The 24,528-nt window shown below is 38.4% G+C and overlaps 1 protein-coding gene across 5 annotated transcripts in view; it reads right to left on the bottom strand.

Annotated features, from left to right (window-relative positions):
• The window catches only part of LOC126483834 (E3 SUMO-protein ligase PIAS3), a 277,101-nt gene that overhangs the window by 53,441 nt on the left and 199,132 nt on the right, over positions 1 to 24,528 (bottom strand). For all 5 annotated transcript variants that reach the window (XM_050107036.1, XM_050107041.1, XM_050107039.1 and 2 more), the window contains one exon: positions 22,919 to 23,089. In XM_050107036.1, the coding sequence (XP_049962993.1) occupies positions 22,919 to 23,089 (171 nt within the window). The remainder of the gene's footprint in view (positions 1 to 22,918; positions 23,090 to 24,528) is intronic.

Below are 24,528 nucleotides of genomic sequence, written 5' to 3'. Positions count from 1 at the left end.
CATGCTGTTCCTCAATTTCACCTAGCATAAAACCATGTTGAACAGTAAAGATGGTGTAATGTGCAACTCAAACCACAGTCATCTTATTGCAATTCATCTGTAATTTGGAGACAACCCCATTTATGTTACGACTATTAAAATGCAATCTATTGGCAAAATTTTTGTTACTTCCCTCCCATAGTGGTACATAGTACCCTCTGCTGTGCACCATATGATGGCTTGCGCAGTGAGAATGTATGTACGTATGTATGTCGGTGTAGATATAATGAAGTTGCTGCTTCCCCTGTACTACCCCCTGACTTATCAAGGGGAGTCCTATGATTCTTTATCACATAATGCAGGTACAGGAATCTGTGGAAGATCGTCAACAGAACCAATGGAGCCTTTGGTTGAGACCATCAACTCAGCTCCAAACCAAAGGACCCTGATAAATTCTGGTAATGCTGCTGCAAATTGTGACCACTGCTTGCATCTCATGAACAAGGCCAGCAGTCCTCATCTCCTCCCACAGCCACCCATTCAAACTGAAGATGGTCTCAGAACACAAGTGACAGACATCACTGGTGTCAATGCGAGAGACAACTTGCAGCCAACTGCACCTTGTATGCTCGATAAGTGAAGGCAGTGCCTCCTCCACATCTCGGATAAGAAACGACGAAAGACCTTTATTATTAATATCAGACTGGATATAAATTCAACACTGTCCGTTTTAGTTTACCTGTTATTACAGCAGAAATTTTGAAGTTTTATTTAGGGAGATTCACATGAATAGTTTTTTGTTTCAAATTTCTATACTCTTGGTGTTCAGTCACTACATTTGACCAAGCCACTGGAGAATGGTGTCCTCTTGGAGATATTTGTACCTGAGGGACAATGGTCCTCAAAGGCAACAGTACAATCACCATAGAGAAGAAGATAAGAACAATGTTGTGAATGGACTCTCAGTCTGTTAGCTGGGGTCAACTTGTGGCTGCATGCCACATAAAATGGAAAAAATATGTATATTTTGACTTGTGAAGCTTAATTGTGAATAATAAATGATTATCTCAGCTGTTGTCATTCATTACAATCCAAATGGATCCGAACCATTATACAGTCTTCCTAAATTCATGGTTCTCCAGTACATTTACGCTTTATATTTTCATCTGTGGATGCCAACATTTTGGACCTACAAGGCCAGATTGTGATGGATTTGATGAAGTAATGTTACACTTTGAATATTAGTATCAAGCGAGAACAGCTGCCCAAGATCATGGATAAGTATGAGAACATGCAGTCAAATTTTGAACTTTTTAACACACTGCAGGAGAGCAGGCAGAGAGGGAGAGAGGGAGAGAGGGAGAGAGGGAGAGAGAGAGAGAGAGAGAGAGAGAGAGAGAGAGATGAATCATGCCAACGTTTCATCAGATGCTGGGTCTAGTTTGAGTGCATCAAAATTAGCAGCAAGCTGCCCACCACAAAACTGCCATCATTTAACAGTGATGTAACACAATTCTGGCATTTTTATGAAATTTTAGTGAGTCTTGCATAAATACTGAGGAACTAGAGGCTATTGCTAAGTACCATCATTTGTCGAGTTAACAGGTGAAGCACAAATTGTAATTGCTCATCATTCAGTGACTAATATTAACTTTAAGGTAGAATTTGATTTGGTCTGTAACAGATACAACAATCGCAGACTACTGCATGGCACATTAAAGAAATTTTTAATGCTACAAGCAATGACAAAGACATACGCAAGTGGACATCGAACATTACTGAATGAGGCTTTAAACAATACGCATGTGCTGACAGCATTACAGTTACATGTCACTTTGCGAGACATAATTACATCACAGTTCTTTATAGAAAGAATTGAACACTCCAGGAGCGTTTGAAGCCAATCTGAGTTCGAACAGCTTGCCGACACTTAAAGAAACACGTACTTTTCTTGAAAATAAATGTAAATCTTTAGAAACTGTAAAGGCTAGGGTACCACCAAGTCAATGCATACCTGTTAATAAACATCAGAATGCATCCAACCCCAAGCAGTTTGAATATTCAAGACAGATTTATGTCGCTACTAGTGTTACATCTGCCATGTGCAATCAGCCTCAAGTATTGCATAAGTCCTGCAAATTCAGGCAATCTATATGCAGTGAACGCAAAGTCGTTGTGATGCGCTACCAACCTATGCTACAATTGTCTCATGAGTGATCATAGGGCTTCTAACTGCAGAACTGTTAGCTGCCAAGCTTGAGGAAAACACCACCACACGTTATTACATGCAGAATCACAATGCACAAAAGATGGAAGAAGGAAGGATTGTCCAAGTGACATGCAACACGAGCACAATGATAAATTTCACTCAAGCACATCGAGTTGCTGTTAAATGACGGTCTGTCCAGGCAACAGCAAGCTCTGCTCCTTGCAACAGCAAGAAATAAAACATCAATCTCTGTACAAGTGGGTTCTGGCAGAAGCATGTTATGTGGTCTGTTGATTTTTTAAATTTTGCCAAAGTTAACTGACAGCTTGCTACAACAAATGACTGATCCTAGTATGCGGAACTTACCGAATTTACAACTTGCTGATTGAGAGTTTTGGTCAACTGGAAGGATTGAAGTATTGCTAGAAGCAGACTACTGCCCATACATTGAAAAGTCAAGGACTATCTCCATAGGAGCAGATCATTCTTTACTTCAAGAAACTGAAATAGGTTGTATCATATCAGGAAAGTATCAAATGGAAGAGTACACCAGTTCGCCACAGTGGTCTGCTGTGTAGTGATTTGTAAAAACCAACATTGGCGTAGACACATTTCATTCTGCATGACAGAAGAATTACACCAAGGTACAATGATAAAAGAAAAGGTACAGTATGAAGTACACTTTCTGGACCACACAACGAAGGATTCCACATGCAGATTTGTTGTCCACCTTCCATTTTGCGAACAGCCAAGTCAATTAGGCAGTTCTTCCCACATTGTGGCAAATGCTTCTCTCAGATTGAGCAGAGACAATTGAGAGAACCAAAGCTTAGGGGAAGCTACACTGAGTCCATGAGGCACTACGAAGACATTTGTGGGGTATCGTGTGTGGGATATACATGAAATCACAACAGCTATGGTATGGAACAATGTATGTACAGTGCAAAACACAGCACACCTGATATCATGAGGAGTATTCCCTGCAGACATGCAAGGAAACAACATGTCATGGGGCCAGCTTGTTTTCAAGAAGGCATCATTTCATCTCACGGCCTGTATTAGACACCTCTAACGTTTCTGCATTTCAGTAGCTGCCAAAACCTGTACAGTGACAATGGGACAAACTTACTTGGAGCTAGTTAGGAACCCCACGAATTAAAAGCTGCTGCAAGCACTGATTACCTGAAAAACTTTATGCGCAAAGAAGGCACAGACTGGCACTTCATTCCTCCAGCATCACCACACTTTGGTGGAATATGGGAAGCAGGAGTAAAGTCAGTGAAGTACTACTTGCGGCAAATGATGGGAACTATACGTCCAACATTTGAAGAGTTGACAACCTTGACTTGCCAAATTGGGGCTTGCATGAACTCTTGTGTCACTATCTCGTGATCCTTCTGATCCTCGATTCTTCACCCCAGGTCATTTCCTGATTGGAACCACAGTCACAAGCATCCCTCAGCCAGGTCTCGGTACAGCCAACCTGAGCTTGCTTACAAGATGCGAACTACTGCAGCAAGGGTTCTAGATCTCTTGGCGGTGCTGGTCATCTGACTACCTACATCACCTGTAGCAGAATACCACATGGACAGTCCCCAGTGTGAACGTGCCACGCCTATGCCGAAAGCTGACCATCTGTGAAGACGTACACCCTGGGTGCAATGAGATGGTGTGAATGGCCACTATTCGCACACTGCAAGGGGTTTTCACGAGACCACCCTGCATCAATGTTGTTTACTGGGTGAAGTGATACAAAAGTGGAAGTGTATGTGTGTTTTGTATGTCTTCTTTTCTTGTCCTCAGAGGGTTTCATAACTTTTTTATGTTTCAATGTATTTTTTGTTTATGCAATTATTATTTTCAGGCACCACTTACAAACTCTATGGACACACCTGACTGAAAGACAGAATGATTCTGTATTTCCTTGTGTTCTTTTCCATGATTTAGCAGGACTTGTGTTGCATGTATTACACTGGAAAGAAATTAATATGCCTTTGGGTGCCGATATGTCAGCTGCTACATTCTACCAAGCCACTGGAGAGTACTACCCTCTCTGGAGATGTCTGTACTGGGAGGGACAATGGTCAGCAAGCTATCCCTCCAATGACACATAACAGTACACTTGCCACAATGAAGAAGAGAAGAACAATGTCGTGAATGGACTCTGTCAGCCGGCTGTCCTTAGCTGTTTTGACTATGTTTTGACTTGGGGAACTTAATTATGAAAAATAAGTGTTTATCTCAACTGTTGTCATTCATGACAATCTGAATGGACCCAAACTATTAAATGGTCGTCTTAAATTCATGGTCCTCCAGTACATTTATACTTTATGTTTTTGTCTGTAGAGCTGCACTCAGCACTGATTATAAACAAGCAAACATACTATCTTATGACATTGAAATGAGTTTTGCTATTATTAAAAACGATTTTGATTATGTCGATCAATGATTTATTTACGTAACGTGTTTGGTTATATTTCTGCTTGTATTTTGTAATTTCTGTTTGAGATATTCATTGGGCTTTGTGTGGTGTTTGAAGTGTATCTAAACATAGTGAAAGAAGAGAGAGTAGTATTTTTTTCCCATTTTCTTTCGACAATAAACTTCATTACCTTATATCAGCTTTTGGTAAATTCTACAGAATAATAAGAACCACAGAAATAATATTTGTGAAACAGCAAATGAAATTTGACAAGCAGACTACTTTCAGCTTTTTTTAAATTAGCTGCTTCTGTCTGTGATGATACTGAGAGAGCGGGTCGTACCGAGCAGACATGACAATGCCCTGTAGTAAAAATGCTTATGTGGAAAACATAATTGCCATAGTAGCTAAACACAATTTTTTTTACCTATTTATCTGTGAAACTATGAAGGAAGAATTATTAATGTACAGAAGTCACTGCACGGCACAATGCAAAATCACATCCGATTGCTAAGTCCAGGCTACATGGAAAAGCAATACAAGATGTGTCGGGCAGACCACAATTAACTTAATAGCAACTGAAATACTCTGAAATGCAGAGGTAAAAGCCGATCTTCACTATTTACATGCCCATTGGCACCAACATTTATCAAGAAACAACAATACACGTAAACATTAACACTATGTGTACAAAAGGTCGTTGTAAAAACTTTCATCTAAAGTTTCTTTCAGGTTCCATTAGGGACACATTAAAAAAAGAGCCATGGGCCCTGCCGTTGGTGGGGAGGCTTGCATGCCTCAGCGATACAGATAGACGTGCCGTAGGTGTAACCACAACGGAGGGGTATCTGTTGAGAGGCCAGACAAACGTGTGGTTCCTGAAGGGGGGCAGCAGCCTTTTCAGTAGTTGCAGGGGCAACAGTCTGGATGATCGACTGATCTGGCCTTGTAACACTAACCAAATCGGCCTTGCTGTGCTGGTACTGTGAACGGCTGAAGCAAGGGGAAACTACAGCCCTAATTTTTCCCGAGGGCATGAAGCTTTACTGTCTGGTTAAATGATGATGGCGTCCTCTTGGGTAAAATATTCCGGAGGTAAAATAGTCCCCCATTCGGATCTCCGGGCGGGGACTACTCAGGAGGACATTGTTATCAGGAGAAAAAAAACTGGCGTTCTACGGATCGGAGCGTGGAATGTCAGATCCCTTAATCGGGCAGGTAGGTTAGAAAATTTAAAAAGGGAAATGGATAGGTTAAAGTTAGATATAGTGGGAATTAGTGAAGTTTGCTGGCAGGAGAAACAAGACTTTTGGTCAGGTAAATACAGGGCTATAAATACAAAATCAAATACAGGTAATCCAGGAGTAGGTTTAATAACGAAAACAATAGGAGTGTGGGTAAGCTACTACAAACAGCATAGTGAACGCATTATTGTGGCCAAGATAGACACGAAGCCCATGCATACTACAGTAGTACAAGCTTATATGCCAACTAGCTCTGCAGATGATGAAGAAATTGAAGAAATGTATGATGATATAAAATAAATTATTCAGGTAGTGAAGGGAGACGAAAATTTAATAGTCATGGATGACTGGAATTCGATAGTAGAAAAAGGGAGAGAAGAAACGTAGTAGGTGAATATGGATTGGGGCTAAGAAATGAAAGAGGAAACCGCCTGATTGAATTTTGCACAGAGCACAACATAATCATAGCTAACACTTGGTTCAAGAATCATAAAAGAAAGTTGTATACCTGGAAGAAGTCTGGATATACTAAAAGGTATCAGATAGATTATATAATGGTAAGACAGAGATTTAGGAACCAGGTTTTAAATTGTAAGACATTTCCAGGGGCAGATGTGGACTCTGACCACAATCTATTGGTTATGAGCTGTAGATTAAAACTGAAGAAACTGCAAAAAGGTGGGAATTTAAGGAGATAGCACCTGGATAAACTGACAGAACCAGAGGTTGTAAAGAGTTTCAGAGAGAGCATAAGGGGACAATTGACAGGAATGGGGGAAAGAAATACAGTAGAAGAAGAATGGATAGCTTTGAGAGATGAAGTAGTGAAGGCAACAGAGGATCTAGTAGGTAAAAAGACGAGGGCTAGTAGAAATCCTTGAGTAACAGAAGAAGTACTTAATTTAATTGATGAAAGGAGAAAATATAAAAATGCAGTAAATGAAGCAGGCAAAAAGGAATACAAACATCTCAAAAATGATATCGACAGGCAGTGCAAAATGGCTAAGCAGGGATGGCTAGAGGACAAATGTATGGCTGTAGAGGCTTATCTCACTAGGGGTAACATAGATACTGCCTACAGGAAAATTAAAGAGACCTTTGGAGAAAAGAGAACCACTCGTATGAATATCAGGAGCTCAGATGGAAACCCAGCTCTAAGCAAAGAAGGGAAAGCAGAAAGGTGGAAGGAGTATGTAGAGGGTCTATGCAAGGGCAATGTACTTGAGGACAATATTATGGAAATGGAAGAGGATGTAGATGAAGATGAAATGGGAGATACGATACTGCGTGAAGAGTTTGACAGAGCTCTGAAAGACGTGAGTCGAAACAAGGCCCCGGGAGTGGACAACATTCCATTAGAACTACTGACGGCCTTGGGAGCACCGGTCCTGACAAAACTCTACCATCTGGTGAGCGAGATGTATGAAACAGGCGAAATACCCTCAGACTTCAAGAAGAATATAATAATTCCAATCCCAAAGAAAGCAGGTGTTGACAGATGTGAAAATTACCGAACAATCAGTTTAATAAGCCACAGCTGCAAAATACTAACACGAATTCTTTACAGACGAATGGAAAAACTAGTAGAAGCCGACCTCGGGGAAGATCAGTTTGGATTCCGTAGAAACACTGGAACACGTGAGGCAATACTGACCTTACGACTTATCTTAGAAGAAAGATTAAGGAAAGGCAAACCTACGTTTCTAGCATTTGTAGACTTAGAGAAAGCTTTTGACAATGTTGACTGGAATACTCTCTTTCAAATTCTAAAGGTGGCAGGGGTAAAATACAGGGAGCGAAAGGCTATTTACAATTTGTACAGAAACCAGATGGCAGTTATAAGAGTCGAGGGACGTGAAAGGGATGCTGTGGTTGGGAAGGGAGTAAGACAGGATTGTAGCCACTCCCCGATGTTATTCAATCTGTATATTGAGCAAGCAGTAAAGGAAACAAAAGAAAAATTCGGAATAGGTATTAAAATCCATGGAGAAGAAATAAAAACTCTGATGTTTGCCGATGACATTATAATTCTGTCAGAGACAGCAAAGGACTTGGAAGAGCAGTTGAACGGAATGGACAGTGTCAGGAAAGGAGGGTATAAGATGAACATCAACAAAAGCAAAACGAGGATAATGGAATGTAGTCGAATTAAGTCGAGTGATGCTGAGGGAATTAGATTAGGAAATGAGACGCTTAAAGTAGTAAAGGAGTTTTGCTATTTGGAGAGCAAAATAACTGATGGTGGTCGAAGTAGAGAGGATATAAAATGTAGACTGGCAATGGCAAGGAAAGCGTTTCTGAAGAAGAGAAATTTGTTAACATCGAGTATAGATTTAAGTGTCGGGAAGTCGTTTCTGAAAGTATTTGTATGGAGTGTAGCCATGTATGGAAGTGAAACGTGGACGATAAATAGTTTAGACAAAAAGAGAATAGAAGATTTCGAAATTTGGTGCTACAGAAGAATGCTGAAGATTAGGTGGGTAGATCACATAACTAATGAGGAGGTATTGACTAGAATTGAGGAGAAGAGAAATTTGTGGCACAAGTTGACTAGAAGAAGGGATCAGTTGGTAGGACATATTCTGAGGCATCAAGGGATCACCAATTTAGTATTGGAGGGCAGAGTGGAGGGTAAAAATTGTAGAGGGAGACCACGAGATGAATATACTGAACATATTCAGAAGGATGTAGGTTGCAATAGGTACTGGGAGATGAAGAAGCTTGCACAGAATAGAGTAGCATGGAGAGCTGCATCAAACCAGTCTCAGGACTGAAGACCACAAGAACAACAACTATTACACATTTTTATTCATTAGACTAGAGACTGCAACAAGAGAGTGCCCATTGAATGTTGTAAGTACTATTGTTCATACAACTGTAAGGAATTTAACTGCTCACATAATAAATGATGTACGTTTTCTTTGTAGCATGATATGAGATCGTCAAGAAAATAAAAATAATAAAAGCCCATAACGAAATTTGCAAAGTAACAATAAAAGGAAATACAAAACCAGAACTGCAAAGAAAATTTACATATATACCGTATTTACTCGAATCTAACCTGCACTTTCTTTCCGGTTTTTTTCTGATCCAAAAAACCGCCTGCGGCTTCCAATCGAGTGCAAAGTAAGCGAAAGTTCTGAAGAATGTTGGTAGGTGTCGCCACAACTAACGTCTGCTGTCGAATATACGTAGCGCTACACAGGCATGCTTTGCAGGCACAAAGATAAATACTGGAACCAAAACCTCTGCGTCATAAATAAATAAATAAAAAAGGGAGGAAGACGAGCTTTTTTCTCTGCCCCGAGTTTCAACCACTGTATTTTCATACATTATCCAATGAAGTAAATACAAATTCCGCATTGTTCATCTTCGAATGTAGCAGCATTTCAATGTACTACAAAAATCCGGCTGGCAAGACTGTTTGGGATGTTTGTCAATATGGCCAACTCTACATTCTGAATATACTGAATATACTGAGATACTAAAAGGTATCAGATAGATTATATAATGGTAAGACAGAGATTTAGGAACCAGGTTTTAAATTGTAAGACATTTCCAGGGGCAGATGTGGACTCTGACCACAATCTATTGGTTATGACCTGTAGATTAAAACTGAAGAAACTGCAAAAAGGTGGGAATTTAAGGAGATGGGACCTGGATAAACTGAAAGAACCAGAGGTTGTACAGAGATTCAGAGAGAGCATAAGGGAGCAATTGACAGGAATGGGGGAAATAAATACAGTAGAAGAAGAATGGGTAGCTTTGAGGGACGAAGTAGTGAAGGCAGCAGAGGATCAAGTAGGTAAAAAGACGAGGGCTAGTAGAAATCCTTGGGTAACAGAAGAAATATTGAATTTAATTGATGAAAGGAGAAAATATAAAAATGCAGTAAGTGAAACAGGCAAAAAGGAATACAAACGTCTCAAAAATGAGATCGACAGGAAGTGCAAAATGGCTAAGCAGGGATGGCTAGAGGACAAATGTAAGGATGTAGAGGCCTATCTCACTAGGGGTAAGATAGATACCGCCTACAGGAAAATTAAAGAGACCTTTGGAGAGAAGAGAACCACTTGTATGAATATCAAGAGCTCAGATGGAAACCCAGTTCTAAGCAAAGAAGGGAAAGCAGAAAGGTGGAAGGAGTATATAGAGGGTCTATACAAGGGCGATGTACTTGAGGACAATATTATGGAAATGGAAGAGGATGTAGATGAAGATGAAATGGGAGATATGATACTGCGTGAAGAGTTTGACAGAGCACTGAAAGACCTGAGTCGAAACAAAGCCCCCGGAGTAGACAATATTCCATTGGAACTACTGACGGCCGTGGGAGAGCCAGTCCTGACAAAACTCTACCATCTGGTGAGGAAGATGTATGAGACAGGCGAAATACCCTCAGACTTCAAGAAGAATGTAATAATTCCAATCCCAAAGAAAGCAGGTGTTGACAGATGTGAAAATTACCGAACTATCAGCTTAATAAGTCACAGCTGCAAAATACTAACACGAATTCTTTACAGACGAATGGAAAAACTAGTAGAAGCCAACCTCGGGGAAGATCAGTTTGGATTCCGTAGAAACACTGGAACACGTGAGGCAATACTGACCTTACGACTTATCTTAGAAGAAAGATTAAGGAAAGGCAAACCTACGTTTCTAGCATTTGTAGACTTAGAGAAAGCTTTTGACAATGTTGACTGGAATACTCTCTTTCAAATTCTAAAGGTGGCAGGGGTAAAATACAGGGAGCGAAAGGCTATTTACAATTTGTACAGAAACCAGATGGCAGTTATAAGAGTCGAGGGACATGAAAGGGAAGCAGTGGTTGGGAAGGGAGTAAGACAGGGCTGTAGCCTCTCCCCGATGTTGTTCAATCTGTATATTGAGCAAGCAGTAAAGGAAACAAAAGAAAAATTCGGAGTAGGTATTAAAATTCATGGAGAAGAAATAAAAACTTTGAGGTTCGCCGATGACATTGTAATTCTGTCAGAGACAGCAAAGAACTTGGAAGAGCAGTTGAATGGAATGGACAGTGTCTTGAAAGGAGGATATAAGATGAACATCAACAAAAGCAAAACAAGGATAATGGAATGTAGTCTAATTAAGTCGGGTGATGCTGAGGGAATTAGATTAGGAAATGAGGCACTTAAAGTAGTAAAGGAGTTTTGCTATTTGGGGAGCAAAATAACTGATGATGGTCGAAGTAGAGAGGATATAAAATGTAGGCTGGCAATGGCAAGGAAAGCGTTTCTGAAGAAGAGAAATTTGTTAACATCCAGTATTGATTTAAGTGTCAGGAAGTCATTTCTGAAAGTATTCGTATGGAGTGTAGCCATGTATGGAAGTGAAACATGGACGATAAATAGTTTGGACAAGAAGAGAATAGAAGCTTTCGAAATGTGGTGCTACAGAAGAATGCTGAAGATTAGATGGGTAGATCACATAACTAATGAGGAAGTATTGAATAGGATTGGGGAGAAGAGAAGTTTGTGGCACAACTTGACCAGAAGAAGGGATCGGTTGGTAGGACATGTTCTGAGGCATCAAGGGATCACCAATTTAGTATTGGAGGGCAGCGTGGAGGGTAAGAATCGTAGAGGGAGACCAAGAGATGAATACACTAAGCAGATTCAGAAGGATGTAGGTTGCAGTAGGTACTGGGAGATGAAAAAGCTTGCACAGGATAGAGTAGCATGGAGAGCTGCATCAAACCAGTCTCAGGACTGAAGACCACAACAACAACAACAACAACATTCTGAATTCTTTCCTACGTGTGAGGAGAGATGTTTGCTAATAGGAACTTTTATGAATTGTGAACCACATGCAGTATTCTCTTCACCATAAGAATAATATGAATATAAGCATTTTGTCATGTATTCTTTCGTGTTTGCTACTATCTCATTTAAATCCTGTCTGTCTAATAAACTACGAAACTAAAGTGAGACAACAGCAAACGTGGAAGAATATACATATCATGTCATGTTTATATTCATATTATTCTTATGCCTAATAGTGATACAGTCAGAAATGAAGCACGGCAATTCACTAGATTTTTAAATCTAAGACAGCTCTAATTTCTGTGCAGAATGTAATGTACTTAAGAGGCGTCTGCAAAGATTTTCAAACTGAGAAAAATTTTCGCTAAACTCTCGTTGAGAACATCTTCTATCATATGCAGTCTATTATTTGGTTCTTGTTGATCATTATCAAAGAAAGCAGCGGTGTAAGTAACAACAAACAGCAGTCTCTTGCCATTGTTTCGCTAATGAGACGATCCCCCCCCCCCTCTCTCTCTCTCTCTCTCTCTCTCTCTCTCTGTGTTTTTTTTTTTTTTTTTTTTTTTTTTTTTTTTTTTTTTTTTTTTTTTTTTTTTTTTTTTTTAAGAGGCGGCAGCGTGCACAAAAGCAAGCCATCCTGCGAGCGGCGTCAGGCCGTAAACACTCATTATCAGAATGCGACAAACAATGCATGACACAGTAAAGTACTGCATTTTCAAAGGTAGGGTACCCGTATAAATATGGACGGAGCACGTTACGCATATCAATGGCTACCTGGTAAAGCTTAACTGCTAAGCTTACGATTCGAACCGAACTACTGTAGCTGTATTGTCATTCATTCGACCTAATTGTGTCTCATATTACAATGGACCAACTTTGTTTCGATTTGGCGGTGCGGCCTAAAACTTTTCTTGCCCCTTGAATTTTGCGTCTCAAATTTCAGGTGCGGCTTAGATTCGGGAAAATTTTTTTCCCTTGATTTCGAGTCTCATTTTTCAGGTGCGGCTTAGATTCGAGTGCGGCTAAGATTCGAGTAAATACGGTACGCTAATGACCACATAAGCATAAGACAAGATAGGACCAAGCATTATCAATTACTGTAATCATTAGTGCTTTGTAGCTAGATTAAACGGAAATAGATCATTGCTTTCATTCCTTTTAGCAATTTCCAATTTTTTTTTCTAATATTTTTCATAGCACCACTGCTGCAAAAATTAATAGGCAAACAAGGAATGTTTGTTGTGCCATTTAATTTGTACTCAATGAACTGCAGCCATCTTGTTGCATGCAATTAGTACACTACAACTTTCAATGAAAATTGAAAGTAACTTGCAGTAATTTAAACAACAATTAACATAGCTAAAGATATACATAGATATTCCGCAATATGAAACCAAAAGAAAATTTTGAAAGGAAAAATAATAAACACAAATAAATAAAATGAAATGACTGAGACAGCAAAGCAACAAGATGACAGCTATGCGAGCAATAAAGCAGATTTAAATTTAACAAAAACTACATGCAAAAACACTGCATTATACAATATCTCATATCTCAGTGCAGACAATAGATGAACTGCCAGCACAATTGTCAACAGAGTGTGCTTTTTCATGTAATAGTTTTGTAAGACGCAGTGTAGCTGGCTTTGAAATTTACAACAGTCCAGTGTAGTGTGAACACAGATGTTTATGAGGAAAAGAACAGCCCCCCCTCCCCCTCAAATATTGGGAAACAACACACTGCTCAAGGCAAGCAGTATGAATGGCATGATAGAAATTTTAAAACACATTTTTATAAATATGTCAAATGATCTCAATGAGAATTTTACAAATATGTCAAACACATATGATCAAACACTAACAACACGCGATGAGTTAGCTTGGACAATAAATGCCATTCAGACAGCCAAAGTCACTGAGAAGTAAATTTGTTCTGAGCTGGCCACTGCCAGAGTTAGTTAGAACAAATTTGTTAATCCCAGAAACATGCAGGAGAACGTATCACATAAAAGAGAAAATATATGTTAACTCTGCATTTTCACAAAGCCAATGAAAAGGGTTTCTGCACATATAATGAACATGGCTACTGCTGACAAACCAAATAAAGTACCTCCCACTGCCTTACATCATTACCACACTCACAGGAAACAGGACCTTGGTGGATGAAAGCTTATCAAAATGTTGCCAATTTCAGGTCTTGTCCACAGGGACAAAAAAGTTCATTTCATCATTTTTATAAGAGCAATGATGTAATGAAGCTAGGCCGAATCACAAAAAATATGCTGCATGGTACAAGTCACCCAAGGAGACGCACTGCTCTGGGCAGCAAATGTTGGAGAACATTGTCAACACATGAACAATCTAAGCAATCCATTTTGGGTAATTTTTGGTCCATTAGTGTTCACGGAAGACTGTGGCGAGAAGTCTTTAACTCACAACTGTTGAATAGCAAATGAGGAGGACTGCAAAAATACTTTGAAAAGTATGCAAATAAGACCAGATGACATTAATGTAACCCTGGACATGAGCCAGACCTTGAGTATTTTCTCTGGGTATTAGATACCATCATATTTTCTCTAGGAACTGGATTCCACATCTCTCATACACGAAGACGGCCAAGCTCAAGAAGATCCACAGTCAAATGTCCAAAGCAATGGAAACAACCAGCCTGGTAACAACAATGACCATGGTTGGCAGCCATATACATCACTGTCAGGTAATAGGCAGAGTAATTTTGGTTATTGTCGAAACAACGGTTATCAAAAGAGAGGTGGCCATGGGTGTGAACCAAGCTACTGGAACTGACCAAATCCTAAAACACAGGCAGGTACACTAATTGGCAAGGTGCTACAGATTATAGGAGACCACAGATACCGACTCCAGTTCTAAGCAAAGAAGGGAAAGCACAAAGGTGGAAGGAGTATATAGAGGGTCTACACAAGGGCGATGTTCTTGAGGACAATATGGAAATGGAAGAGGATGTAGATGAAGATGAAATGGGAGATATGATACTGCGCCAAGAGTTTGACAGAGCACCGAAAGACCTAAGTCGAACCAAGACCCCGGGAGTAGACAACATTCCATTAGAACTACTGATAGCCTTGGGAGAGCCAGTCCTGACAAAACTCTACCATCTGGTGAGCAAGATGTATGAGACAAGCGAAATACCATCAGACTTAAAGAAGAATATAATAATTCCAGTCCCGAAGACAGCAGGTGTTGACAGATGTGAAAATTACTGAACTATCGGTTTAATAAGCCACAGCTGGAAAATACTAACACAAATTCTTTAGAGATGAATGGAAAAACTGGTAGACGTCAACCTTGGGGAAGATCAGTTTGATTTCCGCAGAAATGTTGGAACACATGAGGCAATACTGACCCTACGACACTTATCTTACAAAATAGATTAAGGAAAGGCAAACCCACGTTTCTAGCATTTGTATACTTAGAGAAAGCTTTTGATAATGTTGACTGGAATACTCTCTTTCAAATTCTGAAGGTGGCAGGGGTAAAATATAGGGAGCGAAAGGCTATTTACAATTTGTACAGAAACCAGATGGCAGTTATGAGAGTCGAGGGGCATGAAAGGGATGCAGTGGCTGGGAAGGGAGTGAGACAGGGTTGTAGCCTCTCCCCGGTGTTATTCAAACTGTATATTGAGCAAGCAGTAAAGGAAACAAAAGAAAAATTCGGAGTAGGTATTAAAATCCATGGAGAAGAAATAAAAACTTTGATGTTTGCCGATGACATTATAATTCTGTCAGAGACAGCAAAGGACTTGGAAGAGCAGTTGAACGGAATGGACAGTGTCAGGAAAGGAGGGTATAAGATGAACATCGACAAAAGCAAAACGAGGATAATGGAATGTAGTCGAATTAAGTCGGGTGATGCTGAGGGAATTAGATTAGGAAATGAGACGCTTAAAGTAGTAAAGGAGTTTTGCTATTTGGGGAGCAAAATAACTGATGGTGGTCGAAGTAGAGAGGATATAAAATGTAGACTGGCAATGGCAAGGAAAGCGTTTCTGACGAAGAGAAATTTGTTAACATCGAGTATAGATTTAAGTGTCGGGAAGTCGTTTCTGAAAGTATTTGTATGGAGTGTAGCCATGTATGGAAGTGAAACGTGGACGATAAATAGTTTAGACAAAAAGAGAATAGAAGATTTCGAAATTTGGTGCTACAGAAGAATGCTGAAGATTAGGTGGGTAGATCACATAACTAATGAGGAGGTATTGACTAGAATTGAGGAGAAGAGAAATTTGTGGTACAAGTTGACTAGAAGAAGGGATCAGTTGGTAGGACATATTCTGAGGCATCAAGGGATCACCAATTTAGTATTGGACGGCAGCAGGGAGGGTAAAAATCGTAGAGGGAGACCAAGATATGAATACACTAAGCAGATTCAGAAGGATGTAGGTTGCAGTAGGTAGGTGGGAGATGATGAAGCTTGCACAGGATAGAGTAGCATGGAGAGCTGCATCAAACCAGTCTGTGGACTGAAGACCACAACAACAACATTTTATTGGTTTACTTTAGTCTCTTAGTGTATTGTGAATTACGTTTGCAATTGATAAATTTGTTCCCAAAAAGACGCGCTTGGATGTTGATGATACTGCAAGTCAACCTCCAACAATTATTGCATCGTCAATTGCTTCGTCGTCTTCAGGCGAGAACCGTACACAGCTGAAACCTCGACAATCCAGTAAGTCAAGATCATTTCAGAAGTCTTGGTTGATCAAATATACATGGCTAGAATATGAATCATCTACCGAAAAAGTTTTTTGCAAAACCTGCAGACAGGCAGATCCTAAAAATCTAACAATTTTCTTAGAGAGAGAGAGAGAGAGAGAGAGAGAGAGAGAGGACGCATTTACTTCTGTAGGGTTTTCGAACTGGAAAAAGGCTTTGGAAAAATTCCTCTTCATAGAAATACGTTGATGTATAAAGATGATGATCTGAAACTAAATTTTATCACTAACCGAAGTGTGATCTCCCAACTGAATGAACAGTTACATAGTGATATGAAGAAAGGCTGTTTAGCTCTGGAGACAATTTTTACTACTGTGCAATTTCCATGCCAACAAGGACTAGCAATTAGAGTGCATGAAGATGTAAACTCTATTTTTTTCAATTGTTGGAACTCTGAAAGAAAGATATACCGGAGTTTAAAGATTGGTTAGGGCGTTTGGCGTATAGGTTGACGTCCCAAATTCAAAACGAGATCATTGATCTACTAGGAGAGTTTGTTTTGAGAAAGATATTGGCTTCAATCAAGAAGACTGAACATTTTTATATTATGGTTGACGAAACAAGTGATTCTTTGATTCATGAACAAGTTTCATTTTGTATTCATACTGACGATGATACCTTAATCGTCAATGAAGATTTTATTGGCTTATGCGAGACCCCCAACACTGAATCACAAACTCTATTTAGTATTTTAAAAGACATTTTTGCTCGTCTTGATTTGTGAATGGATAACTTATGAGGACAGTGCTATGATGGTGCCTCGAATATGAGAGGTAAGTTCAAAGGACTAAAAAACTTAGTTTTGGATAAACAACCAAAAGCACGTTGTGTGCACTGCACTCCTCACAGTTTAGACTTGGCAGTTGTAGACAGTCCCTGCCATCTTACATCTATGAGGGATATTATGTCTTTAGCGAAGGACTTAATAATCACCATAAGGGACTCCAACAAAAGGATGGGACTCTTCAGAAGCACATGCTGTGAGAGTGCCAACGACCAAGCTGGTCTACGACCCCTTTGCCCTACTCCATGGACTATGCGACCTTCTAGTATCTTGAGAATAGTAAAAAACTTTGAAGAACTTCTAGAGTTTTTTGAAACATTTTCTGCAGGCGACAAAACAGAGGCAGGTTACAAATGTACAGGCTATCTTGAGTCAATGTACAATTCAAGACTTATTTCTTTTTACGTCTTTATTGGCATGCAATGAACCCAGTAGAGGATGTCAATGAAAACATTCAATGCCCTTATCTCAGTGTTGCCGATCTGGAAAAAATATATGAGGGCTTGATTCGTATATTGAATGGAAGGTGTGACAGTTCTGAACACTTCTGGGAATTGCATTTAAAAGAAAACGCCTTCACAAGTTTATCCTTTTCTTCCTCGTAATCGAAGTATACCAAAGAGGTATGAAAACAACAAAGCCAGTTCACCGCACACTTTCAAAATCCCAAAGGAATAATACAAAACTATTTACACTGAAGTTTGTGACACGGTGCAATCTTGCATTACTGAGTGGTTTGCTTCAACTGGACTCACAGGTCATTGCAATAGAACAAGAGTATTTGCTTTTAGTAAACAGAGGTGAAACAAATTTGGACAAATCAACAGAGTTTTTCAAAAATGACCTAGACATTGAGAGACTGCGCTTACACTTGAATATGTTAGCTGATGTCACGAATAATAAACAACTGGTCTTAAAAAACATGCATGATGTAAGAAAGCACATCACACAAGAGCCTGCAGTTGGCGAAATTTTATGTGAAGTAGTAAAGGGCATTAAGCTTCTCCAAGTAGTTCCAATCACGACAGCAACAGCAGAATGGTCTTTTAACGTTCTTAGATGTCTGAAGTCTTATCTCTGATCAACAATGTGACAGAAGCGATTGAACAACTTGGCTGTTCTTCATGCCCATCGAGACGTTTTGGATGAACTCGATATCCGACCAGTCATCAACGACTTCATATTCAATAATCCAGTCAGACAGTTGACATTTGCACCTTTCTGAAGACACTCTAGCCCTAATAATGGCATTTAGAACAATATTAAAAATCTTTATAAAATAGAGAATTAAATACATAAATAATGTTAAATTTTCAGTTTTGAAATATTAGTACTAGTTTAGTACTGTATTACTATATACTGTAGTACTGTATTAGGTACTTCAAAATACTTAAATATTTTTAGGGGTAAGACCCAATTAAAACCTGCTTCGTAGGTACTTTTTGACTGAAAGTATTAGTCATACTCTATAAACTTTATTAACTATTAAAGCATTAACTTTCAGATATTGTTTTCATTTAATGAACCCTGAGCCTTATTCAAAGTATGATTAAATTAGCTATTTCACTTATTAATCAAAGTGCTATTACTGTAGAACAGCAATATTTCATGTTTTATTCTATTAATTATAGTTTAAGGATTTATTTAAATATAAATTTAGTCGTTTCAGCACTATATATTCATTGCCCTGTAATAGTATATAAGCATGATTATTACTGTAAATTAAATTAGCTATTTATGAAAATACCATGAGTGTTGATGTTTTGTTTCTTTTTTCAAAGTCAAAAAATGCGTCAAGTTTGTCAAGTTTCCTGGAGTGTCGAGTTATCAAGAGTCAAGTTTTTTGGGGTTCTAATGTTGATCATATGACTCTAAAATGCTTAAAAAACTTTTAAACTCACTATTTTTCATCTAAAATTTAGAAAATTTCCTGGGGCAAGACCGCCAGTATGCCTCCCCCCTAATATTTTTTATAAGCCAACGTCCCTGTAGGAGACCAAATAATGTGAACGGTAATTAGTACAGACCAGTAACTGTTGGTCCCACACAAGGTGGAGAAACTGACAACAAACGAATAGGAAAGTGGGGGAATTGATTCACAAAACATGCATTTTTTATATTATGATAAAGACCAAGATGTAAAAGATGAGTTATATGCAACGAAGGTACTTAATAATAAAAACACTGATGAAATAGTACAGGCAATAAGAAATACCAAACTACAAAATATTTTAGTACCTATTGCACTGGACACCAGAGCTTCGACCAATGTAATATAAATGCGTTTTTTTAAACAAGATCAAAAACAATATGCATATACCAACCTTACCATTCAAAATTGTAAAATTCTGATTGCCATGGGAGACAGGTCAAGAGGAATGAAACTACAAAAGCGCATACCCGTCACCCTTAATGAGGTTACCATAAAATGTACATTTCTTGTGGCGGAGAAATTAATAGTTATATGTATTCTCAGAATGGATTTCTTTCGACAGTTTGAAGTAACAACTAGTGTTATTTCCAGTTGGACAAACACGTGATTCTGATGGAACTAGTTTGAACAAAACCAAGTCATAACAAATACAAAGCAACATAGACTTTCAATTCTTTTATCCTGAAGTATTTTTATAAATGCTCAATGTAATGATCAGTAATTAGATAAACACACAGACATTAATGTGGTGCAAAATAAGGTAAAGGAATCTCCGTATTTACCTCAGACACAAAGACAAGTTAATTTTGCAATATAAACAATTGTTTGTGAAGCGATCTAGGATTATCAAAGATTATGTTTATAAAATGGATGTTTCTTCTTTCAGCTTTTACAAAACCTAATGGGAGTGTAGTGCCCCAGAATTTTACGAAAGTCTGGAGACACTTGTGTTCCAGCCGTTTCGAACACACGTTATTTTAAAGCAGGGCGTAAGGATGAGCATGGGATACTGCACCCATTTATTGTTTGTACAGGTGGAAGGGAGATAATTCGTCGGCATTGGCAAGTGTTCAGCGCGACCTGCAAGAATAAGCAAATACAGCCCGGAAACTCCGTGGCCGGCTGCAAAGAGTAATGTAGCATTGTATTGTTAAAAAACAAATGGAGAGATTCGAAATAGTGACTGTTTATTAGACGTTAAACTGCTGTTGAGAGTACGTGGATGGTCAGCCACGATAAAAGCTTATGTATTAATTGTGTTCAAAAATGTATAATTAACTGATTCTGGGTGCCCAGTAATGTGTGGGCTTACGTCATACAGTTTAGTTGTTTTTTTGTACAAAGTGGAAATAAATATGTTCTGGTGCATTGAATGATATTCCAAGAGTAGCGTATTTTTTAAATAAGAAGAGAGAGAGAGAGAGAGCGAGAGAGTGAAAATTTCCCTTCCTAGCAGTGAAAGCGGAGAAGCACCCGGAGCTAGCAGAAGACTGCAAGAAAGCAGAACCAGCATTCTTCAGCAAGTAAGTCCACGAAAACGCTTCAGCTGTATAGAGAGAGCTTAACATTACACCGGGCCACCACAACTGTTTGTTATTGGAAGCAAGGGAAACAAACACAATCATTGTGTCGATGAGGGTAAAGCCTGAGAATTTACATAAACAACTGTTAAAATTTCACAGGATTAGGTGTTGAACAACTATAGGTCTGTCTCAGAGTATCATACTGGCAGACAACAATACATCCCGACAGCAGAAAATATACTGTATTATTTGTTTTGGTAGAAGTTGTACACTTTGCGTTTTACCCTTTGGGCTAAACGTCAGCGCTAGTGCATTCATAATAGTGCTGGGCAGTGTTGGGCCCAGAGCTGCTAAGTAGAGCAACGCTCTATGTACATGGCTTAGTGATCACGACTGCCAGGTGGGAAGAGCATGTCATCTCTCCAGAAGGAATACTACCAGATACAGGAAAAGTCATGCGATACCAGCTGAAGGCAGGAGGATTTTAACGCTTTTATGAAAGCCTTAATAAATGCTAATTTACTGTGCCATCTGGACATGAGTAAAGACCTATGCTTGAGCACAGGTGCTTCATCACAAGGAGTGGGGGCACATCTGTTTCAGATCAGAGAAGTTGAAGGAAAACCCTTACAGAATGTTAGTTATCATATTCAGTGACCAAATTTAAAGCAATGGCAGTGGTTTGAGCATTCAGAAAAGTCCAATATTACCTATGAGGGAAACGAACAGAAGTATTTTGTGACCACCAAGTCCAGTCATTTTACTTAACACGCAAACTATTACACAAAAGAAATAGCAAGATGGTGCCTCTTCCTACAAGAATTTAGTTTTGAGGTCGTGTATATAAAAGGAGAACAAAACATCATAGCAGAAAATAATGGCACAAAAACCAATTACCAAAGTTTTTGAAACTGTTTTATGCTTTAAAACAAACCTGCTGTTGCGGATAAAGCACCTTTCAAAATCGCCTTTCGCATAGTTTCTGTCTATTGCACTTGTTACGAACGAAAATAGTACTGAAAAGGAGACCCTGAGTGAACATTCTGATGGAGTGGCAACAGTACTATAGTCTTTGTTAGAAAACGTTGACAGTGATTTAGTGACGAATAGATTTTAACTTTATTTTAGTAGTTTTGTTACTCCTTCCGCAGTGGATATTGAAGCCCAGTTCTTGAAATTCAGTTGGGGGGTCACCGACTTTCACTGTATTGGGGGGTCACCGACTTTCACTGTAGGTGCATGCTCACGGAGAGGTTTTGCAATTCATCTGACTGGAACAGTATGTTCAACAGCTATAATCTCACTTCAAACACTGAGATGGTAGTAACAAAACATTAGAATTGTTTTAACAGTATGAAAAATACGAGTAAATCTCTTGAGAATTGCATCATATTGCTTGAGGAAAATGATGTCCAGGCAGTGAGCATCATATTCTATATGTATGAAGGAAACTGAAAAGGAACGGTCTTTAAGGGCTCTTTGTAATTATAAAAGGTATAAGCTGAAAGATCATGTTCATTTTACTCTCAGTATTTCTGTGTGAAAAATATGTTCCAGGGTTTATAACAGACTGAAGCACTGACTGAAATATTAATGCCTTACTGTACAGAGCATCACAACTGCAACATGCGTAAAAGTTAAATCATCATTCTGTAAATTTAATGATGTGTACATTATTAACTAAGAAATAAAAAAAAAAAAAAAAAAACTTCATTGTATAAATGCTAAGTAGGTGCCTTGTACAAGAGGCATGTTGAAATTCTTGTATAAATTTAACGTTTGTACCTTATTAATTTAGAAATATAAACTACTGATGTCAGCCAGAAAATACTCTTCAGTATGTTATAATATTAAGCATTTTATTTATTTTTTCTAGATTTAATATTTCAAATGCTGAGACAAAACAGGTCGATACGTACTGTAATTTAAATAAAAAGTGTACACATAGTGTATGTTCTTCAGCTTTGTGTTATGTTTTTAGCAAATGCTTTAGAAAAAAAGTAATTTTTACAACTGAATAAAAATATAAAGTCATCCCCCTAACTGACAAGAGATAATGATTCTCCATTTGGTTTGAGATACCCAAACTAAAATTAACTTGAGAAACACTTTCAACTAATTCATTACCACATTACATCTTGGGAGAAAATGTGGCAACATCCAAGACTGCAACAGCAATAATATTTTGCATTCCCTTCTTCCAATGCCTTCAGTTAAGTTGTTCTGTACATTATATTCAAAGCCTAATGATGACAGTTATTTTGGAAGAACTAAAATTGCCCATTACATACCTGATGTCTTCATTAACTGTTGAGATGAATCTTTAGAGCTTTTGTCTTTTGTTGCACTACTTGTGTCATCATCAGAATCACTCAGTGTCAAGTCTATAACTTCTGCTTTTTCTGGCTTGTCTGCTTTCTCACTTTTAGCTGGCTCATCTGGATCCTTGTCTGATACCACCACTAGAATAAATAAATAAATCTGTCACTTGATTGTCTTAATAAGGTAAACAACCATTAAGCATACTTAAAAAAAAAAAAAAAAAAAAAAAAAAAAAAAAAAAAAAAAAAAAAAAAAAAAGTGCGGAAGGTTTTTGTTCTGCTATATTTTCTTCCCGCTAGTTAATTCTGTTTAATTTATAAACAGTGACTCCTACTAATATTCAGTACACATAATACACTACTAAATATTTTATTACCAGATCAATTGGACACACAACTTTATAGCAGAAGGTACCACCAATGGTCCTGATAATGGCTTTGGATGCTAAGTTGATTCATCACTGTTCAACAAATGCCCAAAACTCCTGGAGATTGGTCAGTACTGTGTTCAATGAACTAATTTTCTTTCAGCTTTCATACAAATACCACCATACAAACAGTGTTTTAATTTAACCACTTTGGCACAATATGATGATGTGCCAATATCTGCCAGAAGATCACAGACAGGTCACCTGTGTGAGATGACTGATTTACAAGAAGGCTCATGTGGTAAATAAATGTTACCCATACATGCGTGTGCACCAACTGTTTTTCTTTATTTTTAACCTTATCCTTTGTTTTTGGAAACAGTTTTAACACTATCTGTTGTGCAGTAAAAGATGACTAACCACCCACTTGCTTGTTACAGCCGTGTTACAGTTTATATATTTTATTGCAGTCACTGTCATCAGTAATGACAAACATTCAAATCAGCTTACTGTGATTGGTGCTAGGATTTACATCAAGAATGGGCTAAAATTTTCAAAACTGGACGTGACACTGCATTGTTCAGAAATAAGTGCTGAATTTAAGTTGCATGAGACTAACTGACGAAAATGTAGTTTTGTTTTCCTGAATAAAAGGGCAAAAGGAGTGCTGTTGACCTTGGTGCTTACATTTGAGTGCGTACTTTGGAAAAAAGGTATATAATTACTAGTTTCATTCATACCAAAGAATTGCATAATAATTCGATGATGATGATGATTATTAGTGTTTTAGGGCGCACAACAGCGAGGTTATCAGCGCCCGCATAATAATTCGAATAGTTGCTCTCTCCTACATCTGAAATAGGAGCTTTGTGAAAGCTAAAATTTTGCTAGAAGTCTGGTTGATCTAAAATAACTTACTCCTCAAAATAACAGTAATAATATAGTATAATAAAGAATGCCCTTAAAATAACTTGGATGAATTTTGTATAAAATTTTGTGAGTTCTGTAATACAGTTATAGTTAACTCATACTATGACAGTTCTCTTACAGACCACAAATAATATGCAGCAGTGCTGTACTCATCAAGAAAAGAGAAACTACCACAGAAAGGCTATCGCCATTTGGTACAGCAGGGACATGAAACATACTGGCTAGACAGTGGACTAGAAGTCTGATTCAATGAATGATGACTGGGTACTTTGACCATGAGCT

Source organism: Schistocerca serialis, chromosome 6 (genome assembly GCF_023864345.2).
Source record: "Schistocerca serialis cubense isolate TAMUIC-IGC-003099 chromosome 6, iqSchSeri2.2, whole genome shotgun sequence".
Classification (NCBI taxonomy): Eukaryota; Metazoa; Arthropoda; class Insecta; order Orthoptera; family Acrididae; genus Schistocerca; species Schistocerca serialis.
Note: the sequence above shows the minus strand (reverse complement) of the source record. Positions and strands in the feature narration are given on the sequence as shown.